Source organism: Mustela lutreola, chromosome 6 (assembly GCF_030435805.1).
Source record: "Mustela lutreola isolate mMusLut2 chromosome 6, mMusLut2.pri, whole genome shotgun sequence".
NCBI lineage: Eukaryota > Metazoa > Chordata > Mammalia > Carnivora > Mustelidae > Mustela > Mustela lutreola.
The window spans coordinates 22,782,169-22,806,485 of record NC_081295.1 but is presented as its reverse complement, the minus strand read 5'-3'; the positions used below and the strand labels follow the sequence as shown (position 1 = coordinate 22,806,485).

General features: G+C 36.1%; 2 protein-coding genes and 1 pseudogene across 17 annotated transcripts in view; 2 read left to right on the top strand and 1 right to left on the bottom strand.

Moving 5' to 3' along the window:
- CEP57L1 (centrosomal protein 57 like 1) overlaps positions 1–7,269 on the top strand; it is a 72,141-nt gene extending 64,872 nt beyond the window's left edge. For 10 of the 11 annotated variants that reach the window (XM_059176912.1, XM_059176914.1, XM_059176911.1 and 7 more), the window contains 4 exons: positions 3,087–3,164; positions 3,280–3,524; positions 4,537–4,681; positions 6,846–7,269. In XM_059176912.1, the coding sequence (XP_059032895.1) occupies positions 3,087–3,164; positions 3,280–3,524; positions 4,537–4,681; positions 6,846–7,064 (687 nt within the window). In that variant the 3' untranslated portion in view covers positions 7,065–7,269. The remainder of the gene's footprint in view (positions 1–3,086; positions 3,165–3,279; positions 3,525–4,536; positions 4,682–6,845) is intronic. The other variant, XM_059176920.1, reaches the window with a different exon arrangement.
- Positions 1,499–1,914, bottom strand: LOC131833255 (ubiquitin-conjugating enzyme E2 D3-like; annotated as a pseudogene).
- Positions 7,270–7,425: 156 nt separating the features above from the next.
- Positions 7,426–24,317, top strand: part of LOC131833517 (uncharacterized) — a 206,821-nt gene continuing 189,929 nt past the window's right edge. For all 6 annotated transcript variants that reach the window (XR_009354499.1, XR_009354500.1, XR_009354501.1 and 3 more), the window contains exons 1-2: positions 7,426–9,679; positions 22,549–22,943. The gene's annotated coding sequence lies outside the window, so the exon portion shown is untranslated. The remainder of the gene's footprint in view (positions 9,680–22,548; positions 22,944–24,317) is intronic.

The window sequence follows — 24,317 nt, the reverse complement described above, 5'->3', positions numbered from 1 at the left end:
AACACATGGAATAGTGCTTTGAAATGTGAATAAAAATTAATTGAGTGGTTTTAGGTTTGAGGATAGAAAATTCCATAAAATATAGTTAAAGAAAGTGTCAGCAGTTGAGCACAAAACCTAGGTTGGTTGGTTGGTTGTTTTTTAAGATTGTATTTGTTTATTTGTCAGAGAGAGAGAGCATAAGCATGGGAAGTAGCAGACAGAGCAGGCAGAGGGAGAAGCAGGCTCCTGCTGAGCAAGGAGTCCAAAGTGGGACTTGATCCCAGGACTGTGGGATCATGACCTAAGCCGAAGGAAGAAGCTTAATTAACGAAACCACGCAGGTGCCCCAGGCAAAACCTAGTTTTGAGTTTACTTGACAACCAAAGCAAAAAAGACCATGTGACAGTAGGTATATTTGTGAAACAACAGTAAGCATTCCAATTTTTCTAGAAAGATAGACGTTTTCCTAGTACTAAACTATTTTTTTCAATTTGTGCAACTTTATTGATAGAAAAATAAATTTAAGTTACTAGCAGAGCTATTAGTTGATCACTGATCCATTGACAACTTTCATCATTTGCTCAGAGCAATATTAAACAGTGTATTAGAAGGTAGATTAACTATGAGCTCCAAGCCTCCTAATAATTTAAATTAAATGAAAATTTAAAAAAATATTTGAGATTCTGTTTTGGAATGCAAAGAGTATTTGACTTCAAATTTCCATTCTCTGTAGAACAAGAACATATCATTTCATTATTATCCTGCATAAAATACATCATAGTTTCTGTTCTGCTGATGCTATAAATTAATACCAATTCTCCAGTCATAGCAGTTATGAGCATAAAGTATATCATGTAACCCAAATCTCTCTTGATGGAAGGCTAAAGAATGGATGCTTAAATTATGTTGCTTGCTCTCCTGTGACAACTGAGCATCCATCTCCACCCCACCCCCCATGATTTCTTCAGCATGTTAGAGCAGGGAGGAATGGTTTTCATCTCATAACCAAGTTAGAGTGAAGACACCGGCCAAATAATACACATGTTCCATTTTTTAAAAAATTCTGAATCTTGGGGGTAGCAGGTGTCTCAGTCAGTTGAGTGTCACCTGATTTCATCTCAGATCATGATCTCAGGGTCGTGGAATGGAGTCACGTGTCAGGTTCAGTGCTTGGTGCAATCTGCTTGAGATTCTCTCCCTCTCCCTCTGCACAACTCCCCCACTCCCACCCCCCCCCCAATAAATAAATAAATAATCTTTTTTTTTTTTTTTTTTAATTCTGAATCTTGGGCAACTCTTCTTTTATAAATACCTTGTAGTTTTTAAAAGCAGTTAATGTCTAAAGCTGGAAGAACTCAAGTCTGTCAGATGAGCATGTGAATGAATGGAGGGAAATAAACAAAAAATAAGTCTGACAAGGATAAACTGGATAAGAAAATCAAAAAAGGAACAGTAGTTTAAATTTTATTCCAGCTATAATGCAGGTTATTCTGACCTTATGGTAGCATCACATGACCTACTTCGGAGTCCGTTTCCAAGATACTCTGTTGTACTTATCTCTGTTTTATAGAACCAAGCAATCTCTGGGACTAGGGGGTCACATAACAGTGAACAAAGAGATGAAAGAATTTTAGAAATAGTTAAAGCAGCACATCACTGTGATCTTAGAACATTGAGACCAATAGCTACCATTACTGTTAATATCAGGTTGATAAATTCTTGTTGCAAATGCAAACTTAGCTGGTTTGAAGGAGTAGACTATAGGAAAACGAACTGTCAAAAAGAATACACCAGCTTGATAAGGGCTGTCATTAAGTTCCATGATTGTGGCTTGCTAATGAAAGGTATCATCCCCAGCAGACGTGCAGAATATTATGCTAGAGGGTTATGGACCGAATCACGAAGTTCCGTATTAATCCGCTTCAGTGTCATAACCAGCGCCTTTCATCTGGCTCCTCACTGTCTCAGTGTGTGCTCAAAGGCTGCACGGGGAAGGATCGTCTCTTCATCTCACACCAACTCTGCCAGACACAGGCACAGAGGGACCAAGGCCTCCCTCAAGCTGCCCCTAGTACTAAACTCTTATAGAAATGTATTCTGCACCAAACGACACAAAAGATAATAACAACACAATAGATCCTAGAAGCAGCTTTTTATAACTTAAGGTCCCCAGACCGTATCTGTTAGAATAACAGTAATATTTATCTAACAGGTCAGATCTTGGCAACACAGAAACCCCTTAGATCAGAAAAGTAGTCATTATACACAGGTGGAAACTTAAATACTATCAATAAATACAGTGAAAAATCAGTGACAACTACTCTGCAGATCCAAATAAATCCAAATCTAAGCAAGGTCTTGAAGAATTCATAAGTGACATTGTTCTTAACACTGAGAAGAAAAAAGATACCTATATATCTTGCTACTTCTTCTGATAAAGAATGAAGATACTTATGTACTCATTTGGTCTAGCTCATCCTGCATTGCTGTCAGTGAGTAAGCTGGAGTACATCCACAACACGAAATACTACACTGAAATAAAAGGCATGTGTTGGTATTTGCTGGATCCGGTTGAAGCAGATTTGGATTCATTTCAGTTTTTGACTATCACAAATAAAGCTGCTATGATCATTTGTGTGTAGGTTTTTGTGTGAACATTGATTTTCATTTTCTGGGTTAAATGTCCAAGAGAATAATTGCAGAATCATCATATATATTTACCATATAAGCACACATTTAGTTTTACAAGAAACTGTCAAATTATTTTTGAAAGTTTATATTATTTTGTATTCCAACAAACCATGCGTGAGTGATCTGGCTTCTCCACTTCTTTGCCAGCATTTGGTATTGGCACTGTTCTTTATTTTGGCCATTCTGATAGGTATATAGCCATGTTTCATTGCAACCTGCATTTTCCTAATGGCTAATGATGTCGCAGATCTTTTTGTGTGTTTATTGGCCTCTCTGTGACCTCTTCAGTGAAATGCCTATCCATATTTTTTGCTTATATTCTAATCAGATTGTTTCCTGTTGAACTTTGAGACTTCATTATGCCATAAATGTCTTTTAAAACAATTTTTGTTTACTTTTTTGTCAATATTTAGAAAACTAAATGTTTAAAGGGAGGACCACCTCAGCAAACTTACTCAAAGTTTGGATCACTGCCTATTGTGGCTGAGAAGGTGAGAAGGGAAAAATGAAGGTACTTGTTCAGACCCACTCCTGCTTTGTTGTGAGTGCCATTTAAATGCCATGAGTCATTTGAAGCTGTTCTTAGCTATTTCTTTTCCCCTAAAGTCTGCCAGTGCGAGCTGTTCCGTGAATTCAAGTATGCAAAGCCTCCTGCAATTGATGCAACATTATGGGCCACATACCTGTCAGAAACTTCCTGAAGTTACTGAGCCTCCATGTCTCTACAAGCCTCTTAGAACAACTTCCCAGGGTAAAGCTGAACCTTCTGATTCAAAAATTTCCATTTCTATTGGTGACAGTTTGTCTGAACTTTTGATGGCAATGCAGGATGAGCTGGACCAAATGAGTATGTAAGTATTTCTATTCTTTATCAGAACTAGCAAGATATATAGCTATTTTTTTCTTCTCAGTCTTAAGAATAATTCCACTTATGAATTCTTAAAGGCCTTGCTTTAGATTGGATTTATTTGGATCTGCAGAGTAGTTGTCACTGATTTTTCACAGTATTTACTGATAGTATTTAAGTTTCCACCTGTGTATAATTACGACTTTTCCAATCTAAGGAGTTTCTGTGTTGCCAAGATCTGACCTGTTAGAAAAATACTACTGTCATTCTAACAGATACAGTCTGGTGACCTTCAATTATAACCCACAAGTGCTTTTATAAGAAAGATTCTCCTTTTGTTTTTTATAATCTTTTCAATTAAGTGAGATTTCATTAGACAAGTAGGAAAGCAATTCCTTGTTTTAAACTCTGGCTGGTCTGCATTATAAGTTTTGAAGCATCCATAGTAAATAAGATTCTGAGTGGGATACATATTTTAGGCCCCTACTTTAAATATATATTCAGCAAGAATTCCAGGAAATACGAGATTTGGGTAGCTAACTTGTTGAACTAAGATGTCTGTAGAAGATACAGCTGGTTCTCTTGACAGCATTCCTTTAAGTGGGCTATCACCAAATCTAGAGATTTCTTGGGCAAATATTTTTATAGCTGCAGTTCTTCCCAAACACCCTATATTAAGAATTCCAAAGTTGGAACTAAAGAGAGTCCTTTAATGCTTTTAGCTAAGGACATCAGAATATTTTATTACATTTAGCTATGAACATCAAGAATTCAGACTTTATTTTAAGGTCCTTTAAGACCCTAAGTCTAAGATATTTCTAAATTTATCTAATCTCAAATCATAAGAGCCTTTTATATTTATCATAGATTATTAGATAACTCTATGTAAAAAGACTATCTTTGAAAATTAACATTTAATGGACAAAAATTTATGATTGAACAGAATACTGTTTAATTATATCAAAGATATATAGTATAAGTCATAACAGTGCTTGATATTTGCTTTTCTTTCATAGGGAGCATGAAGAACTACTGAATCAAATGAAGGACACTGAAAGTCATTCGGTCTGTGAAGACATTGAATGTGAACTAGAGCATTTAGTCAAGAAAATGGAAATTAAAGAAGAACAGATTTCCAAACTGTTGAAGCATCAAGCCAATGTAAGAAGGCTTTAGTAAAAGATTTTAATAAAGAGATACATCATGAAAGACCTGGGGAGATGGAGAGGAGAAGGGAGTTGGGGAAAATTAGATGGGGAGAGGAACCATGAGAGACTATGGACTCTGAAAAACAATCTGAGGGTTTTGAAGGGGCAGGGGGTGGGAAGTTGGGTGAGCCTAGTGCTGGGTATTAAGGAGGGCACATACTGCATGGAGCCCTGGGTGTAGTACATAAACAATGAATTCTGGTACACTGAAAAGAAATTTAAAAAATAAAAAATTATTTAAAAAAAGGATACATCTGGAGTCAGTGTTCTATTTCCGTATGATCCTTCAAATTTAAGGTCTATATGTGTAGCTTAGTAAAAAGATGGCAGGAATCCCAAAGGCCTCTTACAGAGCCATCTATTCCATTGGAATAACATTGCCTCCCACTTAAATCTTCAAGATAATGTAAAGTTAAGAAGAACAAGAAAGTTTAGTTATGTATTCAAAAATGGCCTTGGGAAAATTGTGAGGTAGACTGTTTGCTTTGCAGCCCCCCAGGTTACCCTTTTAACCATTCTTTCCCTTTATCTCTCCTATCCCTAATGCCTTAATGAAGCCCCTTATGTTGACAGGTCTCTACTTCAGTACCATAGATAAACCTGGCTCCTCAAGCAGTACTCTAATGCTAAAACCACTATTTCTGCTTTCTCCGATCAAATTATGCTGTGTTCCATTCCCTGGGGACCTGTGCTTAGCCAGCTACAGTCTGATGTTAAGGGGTTCTCTCTCCTTGCACGTGAATTCTTAATAACTAAGATATATAACAGTTTTAATATTTTAACAGAAGAATCATGGAATATTGTAATCATAGAATATGGAATATTATAATCATGGAATATTCTATTTTATCCCAAGACAATGATTCCATAGATTGGAATTCTAGCACTGTTAAGCTGTTGGAGCAGAAGGCAGAGGGAGTCTTTCCAGGAACCTTCAAACCACATCATGTAGCTTATCTGCCTATAGAATAATCAGCATTCATATAAGTTGGTGGTATATTAGGCTTACAAGAAAGCCCTCCTCACTTTTATAGAAAAGTAATAAAGGATTCAGAATTTTACTGCCTTTTTTCTCCTATGACCAATAAAGAGAAAAAGAGGAAATGAGACTTTTGAAGCAAATATTTCCACTTTACTGGCTTATAAGGCTCTACTAAAGTAAATTTTTTTGTGTGATTGTGTTAGGGTGAAGATTAACTTAAACACTTTCTTAGAATTGCATAGGAGAAATTTGAAGAGAGTAGAAAAATAGCCATATTTTTAATGCACATCAATTATATTTTGAAAAATATTATTTATGTTCTATTACAGCCGTAGCAGTATAAATTTTCAAGCATTTTATCATGATAAATTTAATCTCTGCAATTAAAATGGCCTTGGGCAAATACCAGGTTCTTAGCCAATGTGTGGATCAGCTCTAGAAAATTAGGCCTATGCATGAGTGAAACAGACTAAGTAATGGACTAGGCTTGGCAGAAATGAGTTTTGGCAAGTTGATAGGTTTTATTTTGTTTAATTCTGTCTACCCAACTGTTACCAAATACTACTGAATGAAACTTTTTTTTTTTTTTTTTGCACTGGCATTCAGTAGCACTTTAAATTCAGGAATTTATATATAACACATTTGACTCTGTAAATTCAATTCTCATTCCTAGTACCAGATCTTTGCTTTGCTTAATACCACCTGAAAGGTCCTTTTTCTCTTGTCTCTATTCTCCAGTTTTTACTCATTTCATATCCCTTACAAATCTTCCTCTCCGCTTTTCTGAGTTCTTGATTTTCTCAGCCCACATTGATCAAATCCTACTTTAGTCTTCTCAAATAAACACTTTTTGTCCTACTCAGAGTTATCCCAGCCTAAATTATTTTCTAGTTGTTGTGTATATGCTTTTCTTTCACTGATAAGAGCAATAAACTTTTTGAGAGCAAAGATTGTTTTATTCATGGTATTTTTACCTAACGAGCCCAGTGTTAGGCATATAACAGGTATTCAATAAATAAAGATCTAATGAAATTTTTAAATTTCATGTAATCTTTATAACATCAATCCACCTATTTTAGGGTATATTTTTAATATCTTTTTTTACTAAAATGTTAGATTTTTTTTTTCTTTCCAGGTCCGTAAACTGCAGCAAAAAGTTCAAAACTCAAAGATGAGTGAAGCTTCAGGGATTCAGCGAGAAGAGAACAACCTTAAAGGATCAAAGCCCATAAAAAACAGTCCCAGAAAATGTTTGCTAACTAACTCTCTTCAGAAGAACAGCAACTTTCATCCAGTACAAGTCCATAATCTTCAAATGAAATTGAGAAGAGATGATATCATGTGGGAACAGTAACAGAATAGTAAAACTGTCACCTTAAATGAACTCTGTCAGTGACATCTTGAATTGTCTAGAGTGGTTTTAATTTAATATACCTTTATGAAATTTTGAATTATGTTTCTAGTCCCTATGAAGTGTCAAGTTGTAGTATTTTTTAAATCAATGCCTAATGACCTTCTAAGAGTCACAAATAATAAATGACTGTGCTTTTTTTCTCTTACTGACTGAAATACCTAATCTGTCCATGTTTTAGACACATTGTTCACTTTGCAGATTTCTTAAACTAAGTCGAAGAATTTATACTGGATTAGTGATACTTAAAATTGAGTTAAATTTTGAGATACAAGTACCATTCCACTTTTTCATTTAGTAGGCCTGTAACCTTAAGAACCAATGTAAAATGAACACAATAATGAAAGTCTTTTACTTTTCGTGATGCTTCCTCCCTATCTTACTTTAGAGCTGTGAAATACTTTTCTTTTTTGGAAATATAAGAGCTCTGTAAAGAGGCCTTTAGCCCAAGTTTTTAATGTGACAATTACAAATACAAACTCGTGGTTACTTTATTTTTAGATTACAGTAACTCAAGTACAGAAGCCTCTTTCTGTAGTTCCTGTTCTCTTTTACAAATCCAGGGCTGCTTTTTAAAACCAGTGACTCACCTTATTCCTTTATATCTAAAACTTTTGATGCATTTTAGTCTTTGCATTATATATAATCATCAATATAAATTAAGAATATGAATTCCAGTACCCACTTTTATAACAAAGTATAGGAAAAGTAAATTTGACATTTTATTACCTATCCAATAAAAAAAACTCAGAGGAATATGATACATTTTTAAAATATTTTAAAATCAGTGATGTCCTAAGTGATTTCTTTGTATATGAATGCTTTATAATAAATTTACACTTGTTGACCTATCTGTTTAGAAACTTATGGAAACTAGTATGCTCTTTAGAACTTTTTTGGTTTTTCACTGAAATCCTTTGGGGCAACTAGAGAATTGAAGTCCTCAACTGAAGTAGAAATAGAAGACTGACAGAAAAGGCGTAATAGAAGGGAGGAACTCAGAAGCTCGGGTAGCAGTTTAAGAGATGGTGACTCCAAAAGGACAGAGTTGGAGGTACATTTTATCTACAGCTGGGGGAATAATCAAGCTATAGGTATGAAAGAATTTTCAGGGCAAGATCTGGAGGAGCTAGGAAAAGCAATTATGTTAAAGATAATCCTCCCAGGAAAATCCCTAACAGAATATAGGAGGAAGGGGGTAATTATGGAATTTCTGGTGAGGGAAGAGGAAAACTCTGATTCATTCTCATTGAGAAAAGAGGTGTTATGTAAGAGGACCTTCCAGACCCGAAGTGGGGAAATAACTGAAAATGGATGAATACGTGGAATTATCCTGGAAAGTAAATTATGATAGAGATGAAAGATTCTCTCTGGCTGAAGTACTGCATGTGTCCTTCACCCACTCTTATTCCCTCTCCCTCTACAGCTTCTTCAGTCCCAGAGATGTTGCTTCATCTAAATTCATTTTCATCACTTTATCTACTTTTCAACTTTGCCTTTCCTCCTCAAGAATGTGAGTGCTATCGTTTCAACTTAGCGGAAACCTCACTAGACCATAATGCAGCCCGATACCCTTCTGTGCCTTTGTTCTCTATGCATTTAGGAAGGTGGTTGGCTCTACTTAGCTTATCAGTAGTGAAGTCATTACTTGCAAAAAATGTATTGCTAAAACAAAAACAGAGTCATTTTAGGAATGCTTGAATATTTCAGTTAAGCACTGAAGAGTTTTCTTGGAAAATCGGTGTTGTGTAGGAGAAAAACCATAAGACTTCAGAATTAGGAGACTCGGGTTCAAATTTTGACTCTAGGCTTTTAATAGCTTGGACAATCAAGTAAATTTGGAGGCTCCATTTCTTATTTGTTAAGTAGGGATTATATTGTTAACCTACCTCACAGGACTGTTGCGAGGAGTAAATGAAATAACACGTCAAAGCCCCCCGCAGAAGGGTTGGTGCTGAGTAAAAATTCAATAAATATTAAATCTGACTGCCCTCCCCGACCAAAAGTGGTCAGAGACCCTGAGTTTGCATGGCTTAAAGCCTTAAAGCAGGAAGCGAAATGTATTCTTCGTAAAAGTGGAAATATTCTAATTACTTGGATTTGGTTTTTTGGATTGTTGTTTCGTTTGTTTTTTTTGCTTTTTTGGTTTTTTTGCCTGTGTGTCTGGGAGGAAGTTATTTTGGCTTATTCCCTAGCTCAGTTTTCTAGTGAGGTGGGGGAAGAATATGGTCTTACCATGGTGCAGAAGAAATACACAATCCCACACAGCCACTTGGTTTGGAGACTGGGTTGTTGGGTAACAGCTATTATGGAGAGACACTAAAAAATTGTCTCTTGTTGCTCCATCACAGCTACTGAACTAAAAACATGTCCGGCTTGCAGACGGCTGCTTGCCAGAGCCCTTGACTCCTCAGGGGGTGGAGCGAGTGATTTCCTTCCTGGACAGGGGCAATCTGTGGTCAGTGTTCCCGAGTTACTGTAGCAACCCTGCAGCTGTGCTCTGCCTAGCAGAAACTCGGTAGGATATCATTGATTTTGCTCACTTCAGTGAAAAACAGGTTTGTTTGTTTTTTATTTAATCAGAAATGGAAAAAAAAATGAAGTTGGAACTTTCTAGGCAGGACCGGTCTCAGATTTGATGAAACTGTGAAACTAAGAAGTTTGAGTGTTTAACCTCGCAGGTATTGTGAGTACTCTAATCGTAGAAACAGCAGTTGGAATCTTGGATTAACTGTACCTGTGTGGGTCGTTGGTAACCTAGTCCATTTTTATTAGGTTGTGTAGCTGAGCATAAGAGGGTTGGAGGGAAATGTTCGGTTTTCAGCAGAGCAAGATTAAAGGAGATCTTAAAATAGTGAGCTTTAGCAAGTGGTGATAGTGTACTGAAAAGTTTTTGAGATTTTTAGAGTCATTTTCCTCTAAAACTTCAATTTGAACTCTAAAGGAGTAGTCTTAATCTGTGATAAGACATCAAAAAATTACATTAAAATTTGACTTGCAGTGTGGTGAGACTCAAACTAAGGGGAAAAGTCTGGTTTGTTACACACAATGAAAGGAGTGCTCACTATGGCCAAAAATGTGCCAGCTGCTATTGTTGGTGTAGAGTAAATAGTGAAACTCCTAATGGGGTTTCCTGGAACTCTATTCAGCTGTAACTAAAGCTGTATGTACTGAGAACATTTAATTGTATGTGAAGTTTAGATAAGTTCAAGCTGACTCCCAGAATGTATAACAAGACAAACCTCTCTATGGAATAATAGCATCTGTGAGGGGAAAAAACAAAACAAAACAAACAAACAAAAAAAACTCCATATGGGTGCCATGGCACCTTTTGATTAAAATGAAATGAGGATAAATAAAAGTAAAATTGACTGCCATCGATGTAAAACTAGATTTGTTTCTTGGTGATTAAACAGACCTTGCCAAAGCTTCAGCCTTTTTCTTCATAATCTATAAACTTATGTTCATGTAACTTTTCTCCTTTAATTCCTTTTTTATGTTTTGTTAAAGAAGGAGAATTAATCATAGCAAAATTGTAAAGTTTAAAGTTTTATAATATTGTCTAGGGCAGAGTTTGTTTTTATTGTATTTGTGAATTAGTCATTTAAAGAATAAAGTGGGGGGCACCTGGGTGGCTCAGTGGGTTAAGCCACTGCCTTCGGCTCGGGTCATGATCTCAGGGTCCTGGGATCGAGTCCCGCATCGGACTCTCTGCTCAGCAGGGAGCCTGCTTCCCTCTCTCTCTCTGCCTGCCTCTCTGCCTACTTGTGATCTATCTCTGTAAAATAAATAAATAAAAAATCTTTAAAAAAAAAAAAAAAAAAAAAAAAAAAAGAATAAAGTGGATTTTTTGTTTCCCTGGTGGGATTTTTGGGAATGTTCTGCTTGTTCATACAGAGTCACTGAATTCTCATTTGGTACTAGATCCTACTAGGTGCCATAGGCAATTATTAGAATTACAATTAGCACACACCCCCCAATTTATTTTTTATTATATACAAATGGTCCAGTGGGTACCTGTGTGCATTAACAATTTCAGCAGAACATAACAGAGAAGCAAATTGATCTCTTGTTACTTTATACTCTGAGGCAGTTCTGTGACATTCCAAGTTCAGCGGTCTACCATATTAATGACCCGTTCAGCCCTCTACAGTGTTAGGAGACTGGACACAGTGTGGTTAGAGAAGGGATGTTAGGAATTAAGAATTATCTGTCAAAAAAAAAAAAAAGATAAAAAGTTCTGATTATCTTTTAAATAAGGGTAAAGTTGTCCTTCTTACTCTGCCTAGGTTTCTCTGCTGTAGATACTGCTTATCTATCCTTCCCCCGTTCTCCAGGTCTCAATGCACTGCTTCCTCACGGAAGTCCTCTCTAAGTCTCCCCTTCATACTCCTCTCCCATCTCCCAGATCTGGCTTCACTGGCACTTCTAGGTATTTCTCCTATCTTTGCACCTCGAACACTTTCTTGTTATCACTTGTTTGTCTTTCCCATAGACTGAAAGTTCCCTAAAGGCAAGATCCTTTCTTGCTTGTTACTGTAGCCCCGCACCCACATAATACTTGCCTGTAAGTAGTAGCCTTCTCAGTAAATATTTAATAATGACATGTCATGAAATTGTGTTAACCGCCTTTGGTGATCTCATCTGAGTAAGCATATTGGGTCATGTACAGCTGCTTTAGGCACCAGTTCAATTGTGCTACTGTTGGATCTTTCAAGGATATGTGACCAAATTTTACATAATTCCTGGTTAAAATATGCCAGTATTTTATTGTTTGTTTGTTTGGGGGTAAAGAAAAAAGGCAGTCAGGATGATGCTTTCTTTGATTTTATGATGCCAAGAGGAAGAGGTTAGAGAGCCAAGGTAGTTCTTTATTTGTATATTGGTATGACAGACTTGTTCAGTCAGCAAGTATTTCCTGATCTCTAATCAAGTCTTTGTTGATCTCCAAGATACTGTGCTAGATGGGAGATTCAAAGCCAAATTATGCATGGATTCTCTCTTCAAGTTGCCCATAGCCTGATAAGAGGAAACAAATATAACAGAAGGAAGAAAACAGTAGGTGACATAGAGGTATAATGACCATTCCAGAGAAGATGCTTAAATATTTGGCTACTAAATTTTTGTTCATCATCTGTTGATAGGTAAAGTGGAACCTATTTGTATTTCTTCATTCTCTTTCTTGATATATATAGCTTTCATTTGCTTTTTCACCTGGTGGCAGTATTGGTCTAGGATTCTTAATTCTTATGGATTCTTAATTCTTATTGATTGACGATATCAGTTCGCTTAGCATGAATTTCAAACAAGTGTTGTCCACATAACCATGTATCAAATTATGAGTAGAAAAAATGGGTATGAAACACCTAAGTAAAATGGGAAGGCAGTAGAGAATGAAGAAGGGTAAAAAAAAAAAAAAAAAAAAAAAGCAATAATGACTTAGACTAAAACAGAAAAATAATATTTTACAGAAAAGTTGTATTCTAGAGACCAATTATTGGCCTGTACAGAATTATGCAAATGATCACCACTCACTTTTCTTATGAACTTAAGCCACTCGATTTCCTCACTCTTCAGTGTCCTCATTGGTTGGACTAAGTCAGTGTTTCTCAAACTGCAGGTCATATCCTATTAATGGATTGTGAAATCCATTTAATGGGTCTCTATGAACAATTTTCAAATATTAGCATAGCACTGAAAATACACAGAGAAGGTAGTCAGTGTTTTTTTTGTTTTTTTTTTTTTAAGATTTTATTTATTTGAGGGGAGAGAGATCACAAGCAGGCAGAGAGGCAGGCAGAGAGAGAGGACGAAGCAGGCTCTCCGCCGAGCAGAGATCTCGGGCTTGATCCCAGGACCCTGGGATCATGACCCGAGCCGAAGGCAGAGGCTTTAACCCTCTGAGCCACCCAGGCGCCCCGGTAGTCAGTGTTTTTGTGAAACTCTGTGAATACTGGATTATAATTTAAAACGTAGTCCTAAATGTTATTTAAGGAAGAAAAAGTTGGCTCATAATAAATATTCAGACAGAATGAATTTGAAAGACGTGGGGGAAAGAGAGAGAACCAGTTTAAAATAGGAATACTCCCGGGATGCCTGGGTGGCTCAGTCGTTAAGCGGCTGCCTTCGACTCAGGTCATGATCCCAGCATCCTTGCTCAGCAGGGAGCCTGCTTCTCCCTCTGCCTTCGCCTGCCACTCTGTCTGCCTGTGCTCACTCTCTCTGACAAATAAATAAATAAAATCTTAAAAAAAAAAAAAAAATCAATTCAGTCACCTCTTTAATGTCCCTTTAAAATAAAGTAAAATAAAATAGGAATACTCCCCAATCCCCTATATGGCTTTTGTGACAACCCATTGCTTATCCTGGTAATGCTACAAATCTGTTTTATATATTTTACAGATAGAAGTCCCATTTAATACCATTACATTTCCTGGTCTATAGAATACTCTTTTCAAACACTGAGCAGGGGTTCCTGGGTGGCTCAGTGGGTTAAGCCGCTGCCTTCGGCTCAGGTCATGATCTCAGGGTCCTGGGATCGAGTCCTGCATCGGGCTCTCTGCTCAGCGGGGAGCCTGCTTCCCTCTCTCTCTCTCTGCCTGCCTCTCCGACTACTTGTGATTTCTCTCTATCAAATAAATAAATAAAATCTTTAAAAAAAAAAAACACTGAGCAACCTGTTAGAGAAATTTCACTTCTCTAATGTGGGCACAAATAAATGTATTCAACATGAATCCCTTAACGAATGACCTCATTATTCCTCATCCATTGTTGCTGTCTAGTCACTGCCTCTGTGTGGAATCTAACCAAGTATGGGTCTATGGTTAGGAAACAAATTTGTTCTGTTTTAAGACAGTTTTTAAATTAATAAAGATAGGAGATTTGTGAGAAAAAGAAACTGTGCATGTCCTGAATCTGAAATGAGCAAAGATTTATCCTTGACAAACCTGAGCATCAACATTCAACACAAAGAAAAAAAATTAAAAATCTGATATCTTACCAATGTGGCACTTTTTAAAAATCATGTCATTTTACTGAGCATTAGACCTGATAGAATAATTTTACATGAGTGAGCAGATGGAATAGATAATAAATATCTTACCTGAAAAATAGCTTCATTAAATAAAGTACTACTAAGGGGTTACATTTCTGTGACTTTTGATATCCTCAATGTATTTCTTGGCAGCCATATCAGCTCTTAATTATGGTGAGAACAGAGGAAGAAGTGCCGTGGGGAGGTAAACATTGGAACTCTGTTCATTACAATGGGACTCTACCCACTTGGCAAAAGTTTATTCACTACAAATTACTGAAGTTGCTTAAACAAAGAGATCTTAGTCTTTAGGAAAGGAGGATGGTCAGGTGAACAGGCCCTCTAGTCAGAGCTAAAATAATAAACTTTTGACCTAATTTTACATAGCCAGATGAAGTAAATTTTAGGATAACTTCAGAAAAACATTGGAAGCGGGGCGCCTGGGTGGCTCAGTGGGTTAAGCCACTGCCTTCAGCTCAGGTCATGATCTCAGGGTCCTGGGATCAAGTCCTGCATCGGGCTCTCTGCTCAGCAGGGAGCCTGCTTCCTCCTCTCTCTCTGCCTGCCTCTCTTCCTACCTGTGATCTCTATCTGTCAAATAAATGAATAAAATCTTAAAAAAAAAAAAAAAAAGAAAAAAACATTGGAAGGGATTTTTTGGTTAGTGTTCTTTAAAGTTAAATGGACATTGACTTGTATTTCTTAGAAAAATCTATTACTGAACTGGTACAGAATGTGAATCATTTCTTGTCTGAAGTAAAAGATTGATGTTTACAGGGCAGTTGTCCAGAATCATCTTGCTGAACTAGAAAGTATTTCACTTCTCTTCACTGTAGGTCCTTTTAACTTTACAAATGTGTTATTTAAAACATAAATCATATTGGTACACTGGAAGCCCATTTTAAATGAAATTGAAAAACACTCCTGAGGATTCCATGGAATATTTATGGTTTTATAGTTTATAATTTCTAGCAAAAGAAAAAATGTTTAATACCTTAAAAATATTTTCAGAAATAGCCAAATCTAAAATATGTAATGCCTATGAAAGAACAGTGCTACTAATATCTTAACTATTGAATGCTTGAACACAACATAAGAAGGATTATCTTCTGCTTTCCCAAAAATAAACTACAAATTTGAAGCTAAGAAATTCAGTACCAGAGTTAAAAGAAATTATTTCCAAGTTCAAAATTGCTTTTAATCTCTAAAGTAACAGGTATTTTAAAAACTTATTCTATGATTTTATGTATATAACTTCTCTGTTCGATAAACTTGGAAGAATTTGTATCTGTTATCTTATACCCTGATTCTCTCTGGTACGATTTAAATGCTAGGCCCCTACGCCACATTTTCAGATAGGGTATTTTCTTTTTGTTCATTTACAGTATACGTCTCAAGTAGATGGAGGGCTGTGTGACTTTGATATTTGGGTAGGATATTTGCCTGTGATTTCAAAATTCTCAGAGCCACTTCAGAACATTCCTAAGAATGTTCCGCACAAAATAGCATTTCTCTTAACCAATCTATTAAAATGCTGTTGAGTCAAGCTACCATGTACTGAAATAAAACTTAAACTACTTAGAGACCAAAGCATTTAGAAAAGAGGAGTTTATATGCAAAGAAAATCTGCAAAGGAATCAAGCTTTAGAAAGACAGCCTTAATTAAAAGTATGATATACATTTAAAGGAAAAAAGCAACCTACAAACTTATCAAGGTCACCGAGTTTGCATTTAATCTCTTCATATCCAAAAAGGTCATCACATATCTTCAGACATCAATGTTTCCAAAATCGGGGCTATAGTTGTTTTCATTAGAGAATAACTTACAGGAAAGACTCAAGAGTTCATTTATTTGAGGAGCAAGTACCAGACAGGGTTAACTTGTTTGCTGATGTTACTTTATCTCAGGGTTTCAAAGTGTGTTTGCAGGGAATCCCCAAGATCACCTTTGTATTCAGTGATTCACTAACAGGACACTCAGAACTTAGAAAAGCTGTTATACTCACAGTTAAGGTTTATTAGAGCAAAAGGATACAGACTTTAAAAAGCAACTCAAAAAGGGACACAAGGCCAAGTCCAGGAAAAACCAGGCAGGAGCTGCCAGTTGTCCTCTTCCAGTGAAGTCATGCAGACAGCGCTTCATTCTCCTGGCAATGATGCGTGATGATACGCTTGCTGTACCGCCAAGCAGGGAAGCTCCTCCGAGCCTCTGGGTCCAGGTTTTTCCCTGTGGGCTGATCACACAAGTGCACAGCTGACTGCCCAAATGGCTGACCTTCAGTCTCCAGCCCCTCTGCGGATCAAGCTGATACTGTATGGCCCAAGGCCGTGGTGGATCATAAGTCACATTGTCACCATAGACTACCTGGTCAGGCCTCAGGCCTTTAGGTAAACAAAAACATTATCAGACAGGATATTCCAAGGGTGGAGAGGTCATCGCTTAGGAGCTGAGTAAAGACCAAACCTTTCTTTGGAATGTGAAAGGTTTGCACAACTTGAGCAGTCTGTGTTGACCCCTTACTGTATAGTGTTACTTCGTTTTGTTTTCTGACTCTGGAATGTGATGCGCATGGCTTCCCCATCTGGTTAGATGTAAATCTTGCCTCCAGATTTCCTTTTAAGCCCGGCTTTGACTGCATAAATTTGCCTAGTGATTTTACGGTGCAGTATTATTACTTTGATGGTTTATTTGGTCAGTTTTATTATATGAATGTGATAAAGGGTGATGCTTAAGCACAGAGACCTCTTTATAATCTGTTTAGTGAAACTAAACAGAGCGTGTGATACTAAAACTTAGGGGTTAACTTTCAAGGCTTTGTAAAGACTTTAAGGTTGTCATTGGTTTATGTTTAAGATATTGCTCTTAGGCTCATATACCAAGATCAGGAACCAAGAGCCATTCAGTTCACCTCTGTTAAGTTACTTGGACCTTGTTGCTTAGCAATGGGCTTGCCATACCTAATTCAATTAGATTTAAGGCACAGCCACAGACTCAAAAGCAATTTTTAAATTACTGTTTGATAGGAAGGAGAATAGATCTTTATTGAACTTACTCAAAATAGCTACATGGCTGTCAAAAGTCAAGGAAACTTAATAAAGGCATTTTGTGTAATATTTAACCATTTTTACTGTTTTGTGGTACACATTTATGTCATTTTCTCTAGTATCACTATTTTTATGTTTTCTTGACAATATATTACTTATAAATTATAGCAAGAATTTTCAAAGAATTTTTTTTTCTGGAATTCCAAAGGGTCAGTTGGAACATACCATTGAAAGAATGTTTATACCAGTTTATGTAGTGTAGCCAATAGATAGTTCAAAATAAAGAAGATATCCATTAGAAATAAAGCATTAACCATAATTAACTCATTTCATCCTAGGTAATTATTTCTTGTTTTTCTGATTTCGGGTGGAGCACTCTTTCACAAAGTCATTTGCTTCTGGATTTAAAGAATCCTAGAAATCCTGACTCTTATCTTTTGGTAGGCTGACAGGTATCTTTTTGTTATGCTGACATCAGTTTATATTGAAAAATCTGTTATCCATGAGCCTACACCCTATAGAGTCAACAATTATGAGTGTGGTGAAAGTCTACTGAGGCTTTCGTTCTTCTCATGTTTCCTCCAGAAGATTCAGTTTTTGCTCTGTAGCTTATCATGGGGACTTCAGGCAAATGTAAGAAAAAAGCAGAAAGTATCTGTGGATGATAAGACACAATGGCTTAGGTTAATGTGTAAAGCCCTAACAATACTAGAATAGTGGGGGGTGGAATTGTTTTTTTTCTGAAGTAACACATATCCCTTTGCAAGATTTTAGTCAATGATTATCCTGAGAGGAAAAATACTTTTATAGACAGAGTAGGCAAGAAATTTCATTTAATTAATGTCATAAAATATTTTAGGATTGTCAGCTGCAAACAAATTTTTTTTTAAAAAATCAATTTTTAAAAAACAGTTACTGTACCAATCTTTGTATATGGATAGGTGTATGCTTCTGTCCAACCTGAACGTTAGACAGTTGGTAAAAATATCTTTACATTTATAGTAATACATTTTCCTTAAATGTAATTAACTTGGGTTAAACTCCTCTTACTATTGTATAAGTTTTTTTCATATTTAGGAGGGGATAAGCTGGATGATTTTTACGGTAGCTTTGAGCTAATAAAAAATCTGCAGTATACCAACCAAACATATCTAATTATTTTTAGTATTCCTCCTTTCATAGGATAAATTAGCAAAACTTTGGGGCTTCTAGCAACTGTTTGGGAAACCCCAAAGAAAATTATTATGTAAAAGACGTAGTAATAGTTTATTATTCTGAATTTGGGAAATGCCATATCAAAAAAGTTATCAGGGTGTGCCTGGGTGGTTCAGTGGGTTAAAGCCTCTGCCTTTGGCTCAGATCATGATCTCAGAGTCCTGGGATCCAGATCCGAGGCCAGCTCTCTGCTCAGAGGGGAGCCTGCTTCCTCCTCTCTCTCTGCCTGCCTCTTTGCCTACTTGTGATCTCTGTCAAATAAATAAAAATATTAAAAAAAAAGTTATCAGAGGAGAAAACATGAGTAAGTGACTATAGAAAAAAGGTTACAGGCAATATTTAAAATAAAGTTAGCATCAAGTAATGATACTAGAAACGTTTTCAGAGGTAAAGGACTTTGTTTAAGAAATAGTTCAAGGAAAAAAAAGAAATAGTTCAAGGGTATGACAAAAGCACAAAATGTTAGGCTCTCAAGAGTGATAATATATAATAATTATATATATAAATATTTATATATTATAAATATAAATAATATAATTTGATAATATAAGAAAACCCTGCTATTTTTAGGCACTAAGTATCTCTTAATTGTTTTTTGTTTAGAGTAAACATTTACTTATGGATTTGTCAATTTAACAGAAAATCCAGATTCTAGTTTTACTCTTTGGGGATGCCATCCATATTTTATACAGTAGGATTCACAAGTCCTTTTTTCCATCCTATGAATAAATTCATTTTTATCTAGCTAACTTTATAAAATAAGTTCATACATTTTTATGCTTCTTTTGAATTGATTATTCGTGAATATTAAAAACCAAGACAAAGTCCATTTCCCTTCATACCTTCTACAACCTGTTGTATATATACCCTCAAATTTGGCTTTAATATTTTCTGTCACATTCTGGCATAAGCAGACAATTTGACTTTAAGACAAAATCAATCTTTTCCCATGATAGATAAATAAAAATTTATTACTTTGGATTTATACCTCTTGACAGATTCACAAACATTATTTTACATTTCTTTCAAAAAAGAACATGTATACCAACATATCTTAATTTTTCATATGTATCTTTTCAACCTATTAATTAATGGTCATTTACAATGTATAAAAACAAAAGGCAAATCTATGTAAAAACTGTGGTTGTTGAACCCAGTATTTATTTTGTTCTCTACAAATGAGTTTCTTAGATATAATTTATATCCAAAGATTATTAATTAAATGAGTAATTCAGTTTAAGATTAGTTTAGGAATTAGAAAAATATCTATAAAGTTCACTTATTTAGGCTTTCCATGAGAAAACAAACCCATCTTGCATAAGTTAGAATAGTATACTAACATTTTAATTCACCCTGTAATTAAATCAGGAAGAAGACATATGGTTGTTTTAATACAGCATTATTAAACCAATCTAATTTGTCCAAGGATTCCTTTTAATTAGGAATATGATTACTTAAACTTTTCTATTTTTCATATTTTTCTATTTCCTAAATATTTAGGAACTCTTCAAGTTTTGTTTAAGAATACTAAAGTTTCCTTTCTGTTTTTCTCTTTGCTATCAAATTGCATTTCATTACTTACTTTGTCAACTTGTAAATAAGGCTATTTTTATGGTAATTTTCCAGTCAGATTGTAGCTTGAGCTAGAAGCACAGCTTTAGATTTATTAACTCCTTACTTTGGGGCATCAAACTCTTTCTCACATCTTTACCTGGCTCATTATTTATGCTTTTCTATTTTCTTTTGAAAGACGAGAGAGTAAAAGTTATGTACCCAGACTTTATAGATTTCTTGCAAAGACCGTGAAGCTGTAGGAGAGTCAAGAAGCAATCATTCTCATTCCATCACAAATTCAGGCTTAATTGAATGGTTGTACCATTCAAGCAAAACTTTCTCTAGTCTCTACCCTTTGTCCTAAAACTAGGTGGAAACAATTTCAAATTTTATTCATTATGTATATTTTGTTCTCTCTGAATTTGTCTGTTGGAATTAGATATCCTTACATAGTGTGTTCAAATGACAGCTTTTATGGCCCATTAATCTCTAATAGTGTCCCAAGGGACAGCAGAAGTTGCTGTCAGAGAAGTTTATAATTGTAAATAAATAGACTATTATAAAAAGCTATGCCTTTCTTTTTGAGGAGGAAAGTCTTTTTTAAATGACACTAAAAGAACCATCAACTTTGATTTTATAACATTAGCCACAGATGGAACAAATGTAGTCAAAGTACACAAAACTGGCTGATGGTGGCAGCTCCAGATCTCCAATAGCTGCTCTCCTCTCCAGAGGGCACAAAAATATGTTTATCTTGATTTGAGTCAGAGTGGCACACAGCATAAAAGACAACACAGAGAGTTTCACCAATAGTAAGGCAGCAATAAAATAAATCAGTACTGTATTGAGTGATACGAACAACTTTCCAACCTCCTGGTGAAACTAAATCAAGGTCTCAAGACCTAGAGGCAAAGAAAGAGATCATCTAAATGACAGGAGCTAACGGAATCCTCAAGACAAACATAAAATACAATCAAATACGTGTCACTTGTTACCTCAAAAGACCATACAGGCCATTAAAAACTACATTATCAACACGGCTGCTGCCAAAGGAGAAATAAGGGTGTGTACATATCAGAACCAGCATGAAAACCAGAATTAACTGGGACACAAAAACCAAACAAATGGTCATAAAAAGAAATAAAATCAACTAGATTAAAACCCTATTTCCACAAGAGATTCACCCTAAGACTGGGAAAAGTTATACCTCAAAGAGCCCTGAGTTGCAGTTTACTCAGCTCCAACTACTCAATACATCTCTGGTAGATAAATACATAAAATCTTGGTAATCGTCAAAGAAATACTCAGAGACACAGCATCTAGTAACGAAAAGTTTACTCTCAAGAAAGGTTTATAAGAAACTCCCAGGTTTTAAAATGTCTGGTTCACTAAATAAAAGAATACAAGAATGGAGGAACACAAAAGAACCAACATGACTAGCTCATAGTTAGTCTGCTCATGGAAGAAAAGATACAAATTGTCTTACAGGATTGTCATAGCTACAAAGGTTATTATGAATTTTCAGCTATCATCATTGCAAAAACTGATAAAATTGCTTTTATGAGGGAGTCAGTACTTATAAACAAAACTTGAGGGATTCTTTTATCTTGGGAAAGCAAACTAGACACAGTGACTCTGTTTTTGTTTACTTATTTCTCTGTGCAAGTTGTTTTATTCTCTGATTATGATGTATATAGACCCTGATGCAGCGGAGCGACATGTCAGTTTTGCTGCCACACATGCTACTTTTGGTCCTTGGTGGTTGAAAACCCTTTCACAAATACTGAATTATTATAGCTTAAGGGAAAAAAACTAATAATACAGAGGAAAAGGCCAAGTTTAAGAGAGGTACTTTGGAGAATGGATTCTTTTTTAAAGAAATTGTCTTATCTTTGTGGACAAGCTAGTAAAAACTTTGGATTAATGAGATTGTAATACGAATGACTAACACAAATCATAAAAACTTGATTTTGACTGAGAAAAAAGGCTAGCGAGAAATGGTAGAACAAAATGAAATTTGCCCTGCCTTTCACTGAGAAGTTAATTTGAATTCAAAAGCTGACTTTGTCAGACTCAAAGAAAAATATAGACAGAATTCCATACTTCAAGGATTTGTATACTGCTAAGAGGACTGAGGTTCATTTAGCCCATATCGCTTTGATGAGCCTCTTCCAAACAGCAAGACAGGTTGGTTTTTCCCAGAGACCTGTTTAGATCAGCTTTGCTCAAAATGGGACTGTGATTCAAAAGTGGATACTGACATTGATTAATAGTGAGCTCGGACCAGCAGTTTGTTTTTAATGAAACAGAATAGAAAACAGATTATCTGTGGTACCCCTAAAGTAAGTATTGAGACTTCTACTTTAGGTAGGATTTAGTAGAAAGACTAGGCTCCCACTGAAACAAATAAGTTACAAAGTTGAATGTTTAAAGTTGTTGGAAAATTGTGGGCAGAGCGAAGCCTAGAAGAACTAAATTTCTAGAGAAGGAAAAGCTCTCCTGGTGAGCTACAATCCCTGGCTCTTTTATTCCTTGGATCATTTACCAATTCTGGTCATATTGACTCTGTTTTTGGCATAGGGACTCTACTGGGCCAAAGAAGAAGCCAGGTGAGTTTTTGAAGCCAATAGGTCCAGGCATGCCAGATTCGACTCTAAAGAAGCCTGAAACATACCCTGGATATTTGCTGAATGTTGAAGTATAAAAGAGCCTGGAGAGCTGGTCCAGAAAGGCAGAATAAAATCTTCAATGTTATGATGCTTAGGAGACAAATTCCTTCTAGAGAGAGGGACGGCACCAACCATACGACAGGGCTTTCCCTCAAGTTTTTGCCAGATACTGAACTTGATGTTGTGAGAGACTAAGCTCAAAACCTTCGAAGGACAGAGTTTCAGGAATGAGGACAAAGAGAAAAGCCAAACTATCAATCAAAAACTGCAGAAGGCCACACTCAAGAAGGAAACTGGATTGGAAAGGTAAGGTCTCTCCAGAAAGCTTGGAGACAGAATCTCAAAAGAGACAGAAAGCCAGCGTGAACACTTGGCCAGGCTCTCTCTCAAGACATCTGCCACATTTTGAAGCTGCATGAGGTAGGAAACTAATGAGCTAAACTTTAAGCCTCTAAAGGGCAGAACTGATTCTCTCATAGTTTTTAAAAGCTGAAGGAGAGAGACCTGCTAAACTATCAATCAAAAGTCCAGGTTGATTTATAGCTGCAGTGTCCACAATAGCCAAACTATGAAAAGATCCTAGATGTCCATCAGCAGATGGATGTATAAAGAAGATGTGGCATACACGCATGCGCGCGCACGCGCGCGCACACACACACACACGCACACACACGGGAATATTATGTAGCCATCAAAAATGAAATCTTGCCATTTGCAACGATGTGAATGGAACTAGAGGCTATTATGCTAAGTGAAATAAGTCAATCAGAGAAGGACAATTATTATATGGTCTCACTGATATGAAGAATTTGAGAAACAAGAAAGACAATCATAGGGTAAGGGAGGGAAAATGAAACAAGATGAAACCAGAGAGGGAGACAAATCATAAGAGACTCTTAATCTCAGGAAACAAAATGAGGGTTGCTGGAGGGGAGGGAAGTAGAGGGGTAGGATGGGTGGCTGGTGGACATTGGGAAGCGTTATGTGCTATGGTGAGTGCTGTGAGTTGTGTAAGACTGATGAATCACAGACCGGTACCCCTGAAACAAATAATACATTATATACTTAAAAACAAAAAGTCCAAGTGAGTCACCTCTGAAGAAAAAGGACAAAGGAGAGGTAAACTAAGTCTAACTAAAACCAGAATGCAGCCCTGATCCAATTCAATTCCTAATGGGCTTAAGATGATCAGTCCTTTAAATTATGCATCTAACAGAAGAAAGGGAGAAAGTTTACAGGGGGAAATAATATCATTATTAGTCCAGTTGGTTCTTTTATTATTATTATTTTTTAAGATTGATTTTAGAGAGAGAGAGCATGGGGTGGGGTCATGGGCAGAGTGAGCAGACGCCTCACTGAGCATGGAGCCTGATGCAAGACTTGATCTCACAGCCCTGAGATATATGTATGCATATATATGCACAAGGAAAAAGGGAAAGATGGACAAATTGGATAAAATGATGGGCAATTTTTGCAGATTTGGAACCTATAAAAATAATGTACATTATGTAATTTAAAAATACAACAGCTAAAATTGAGAATTCACTGGATAGTTTTTTTTTTTTTTAATAGCTTAGACTGAGCAAAAAATACAGTTAGTGAACTTAAGGACGGATAAATAGAAAATATCCAGAAATGAGACACAGAGACAAAAAGAACAGGATGAATAAAACTGAATAA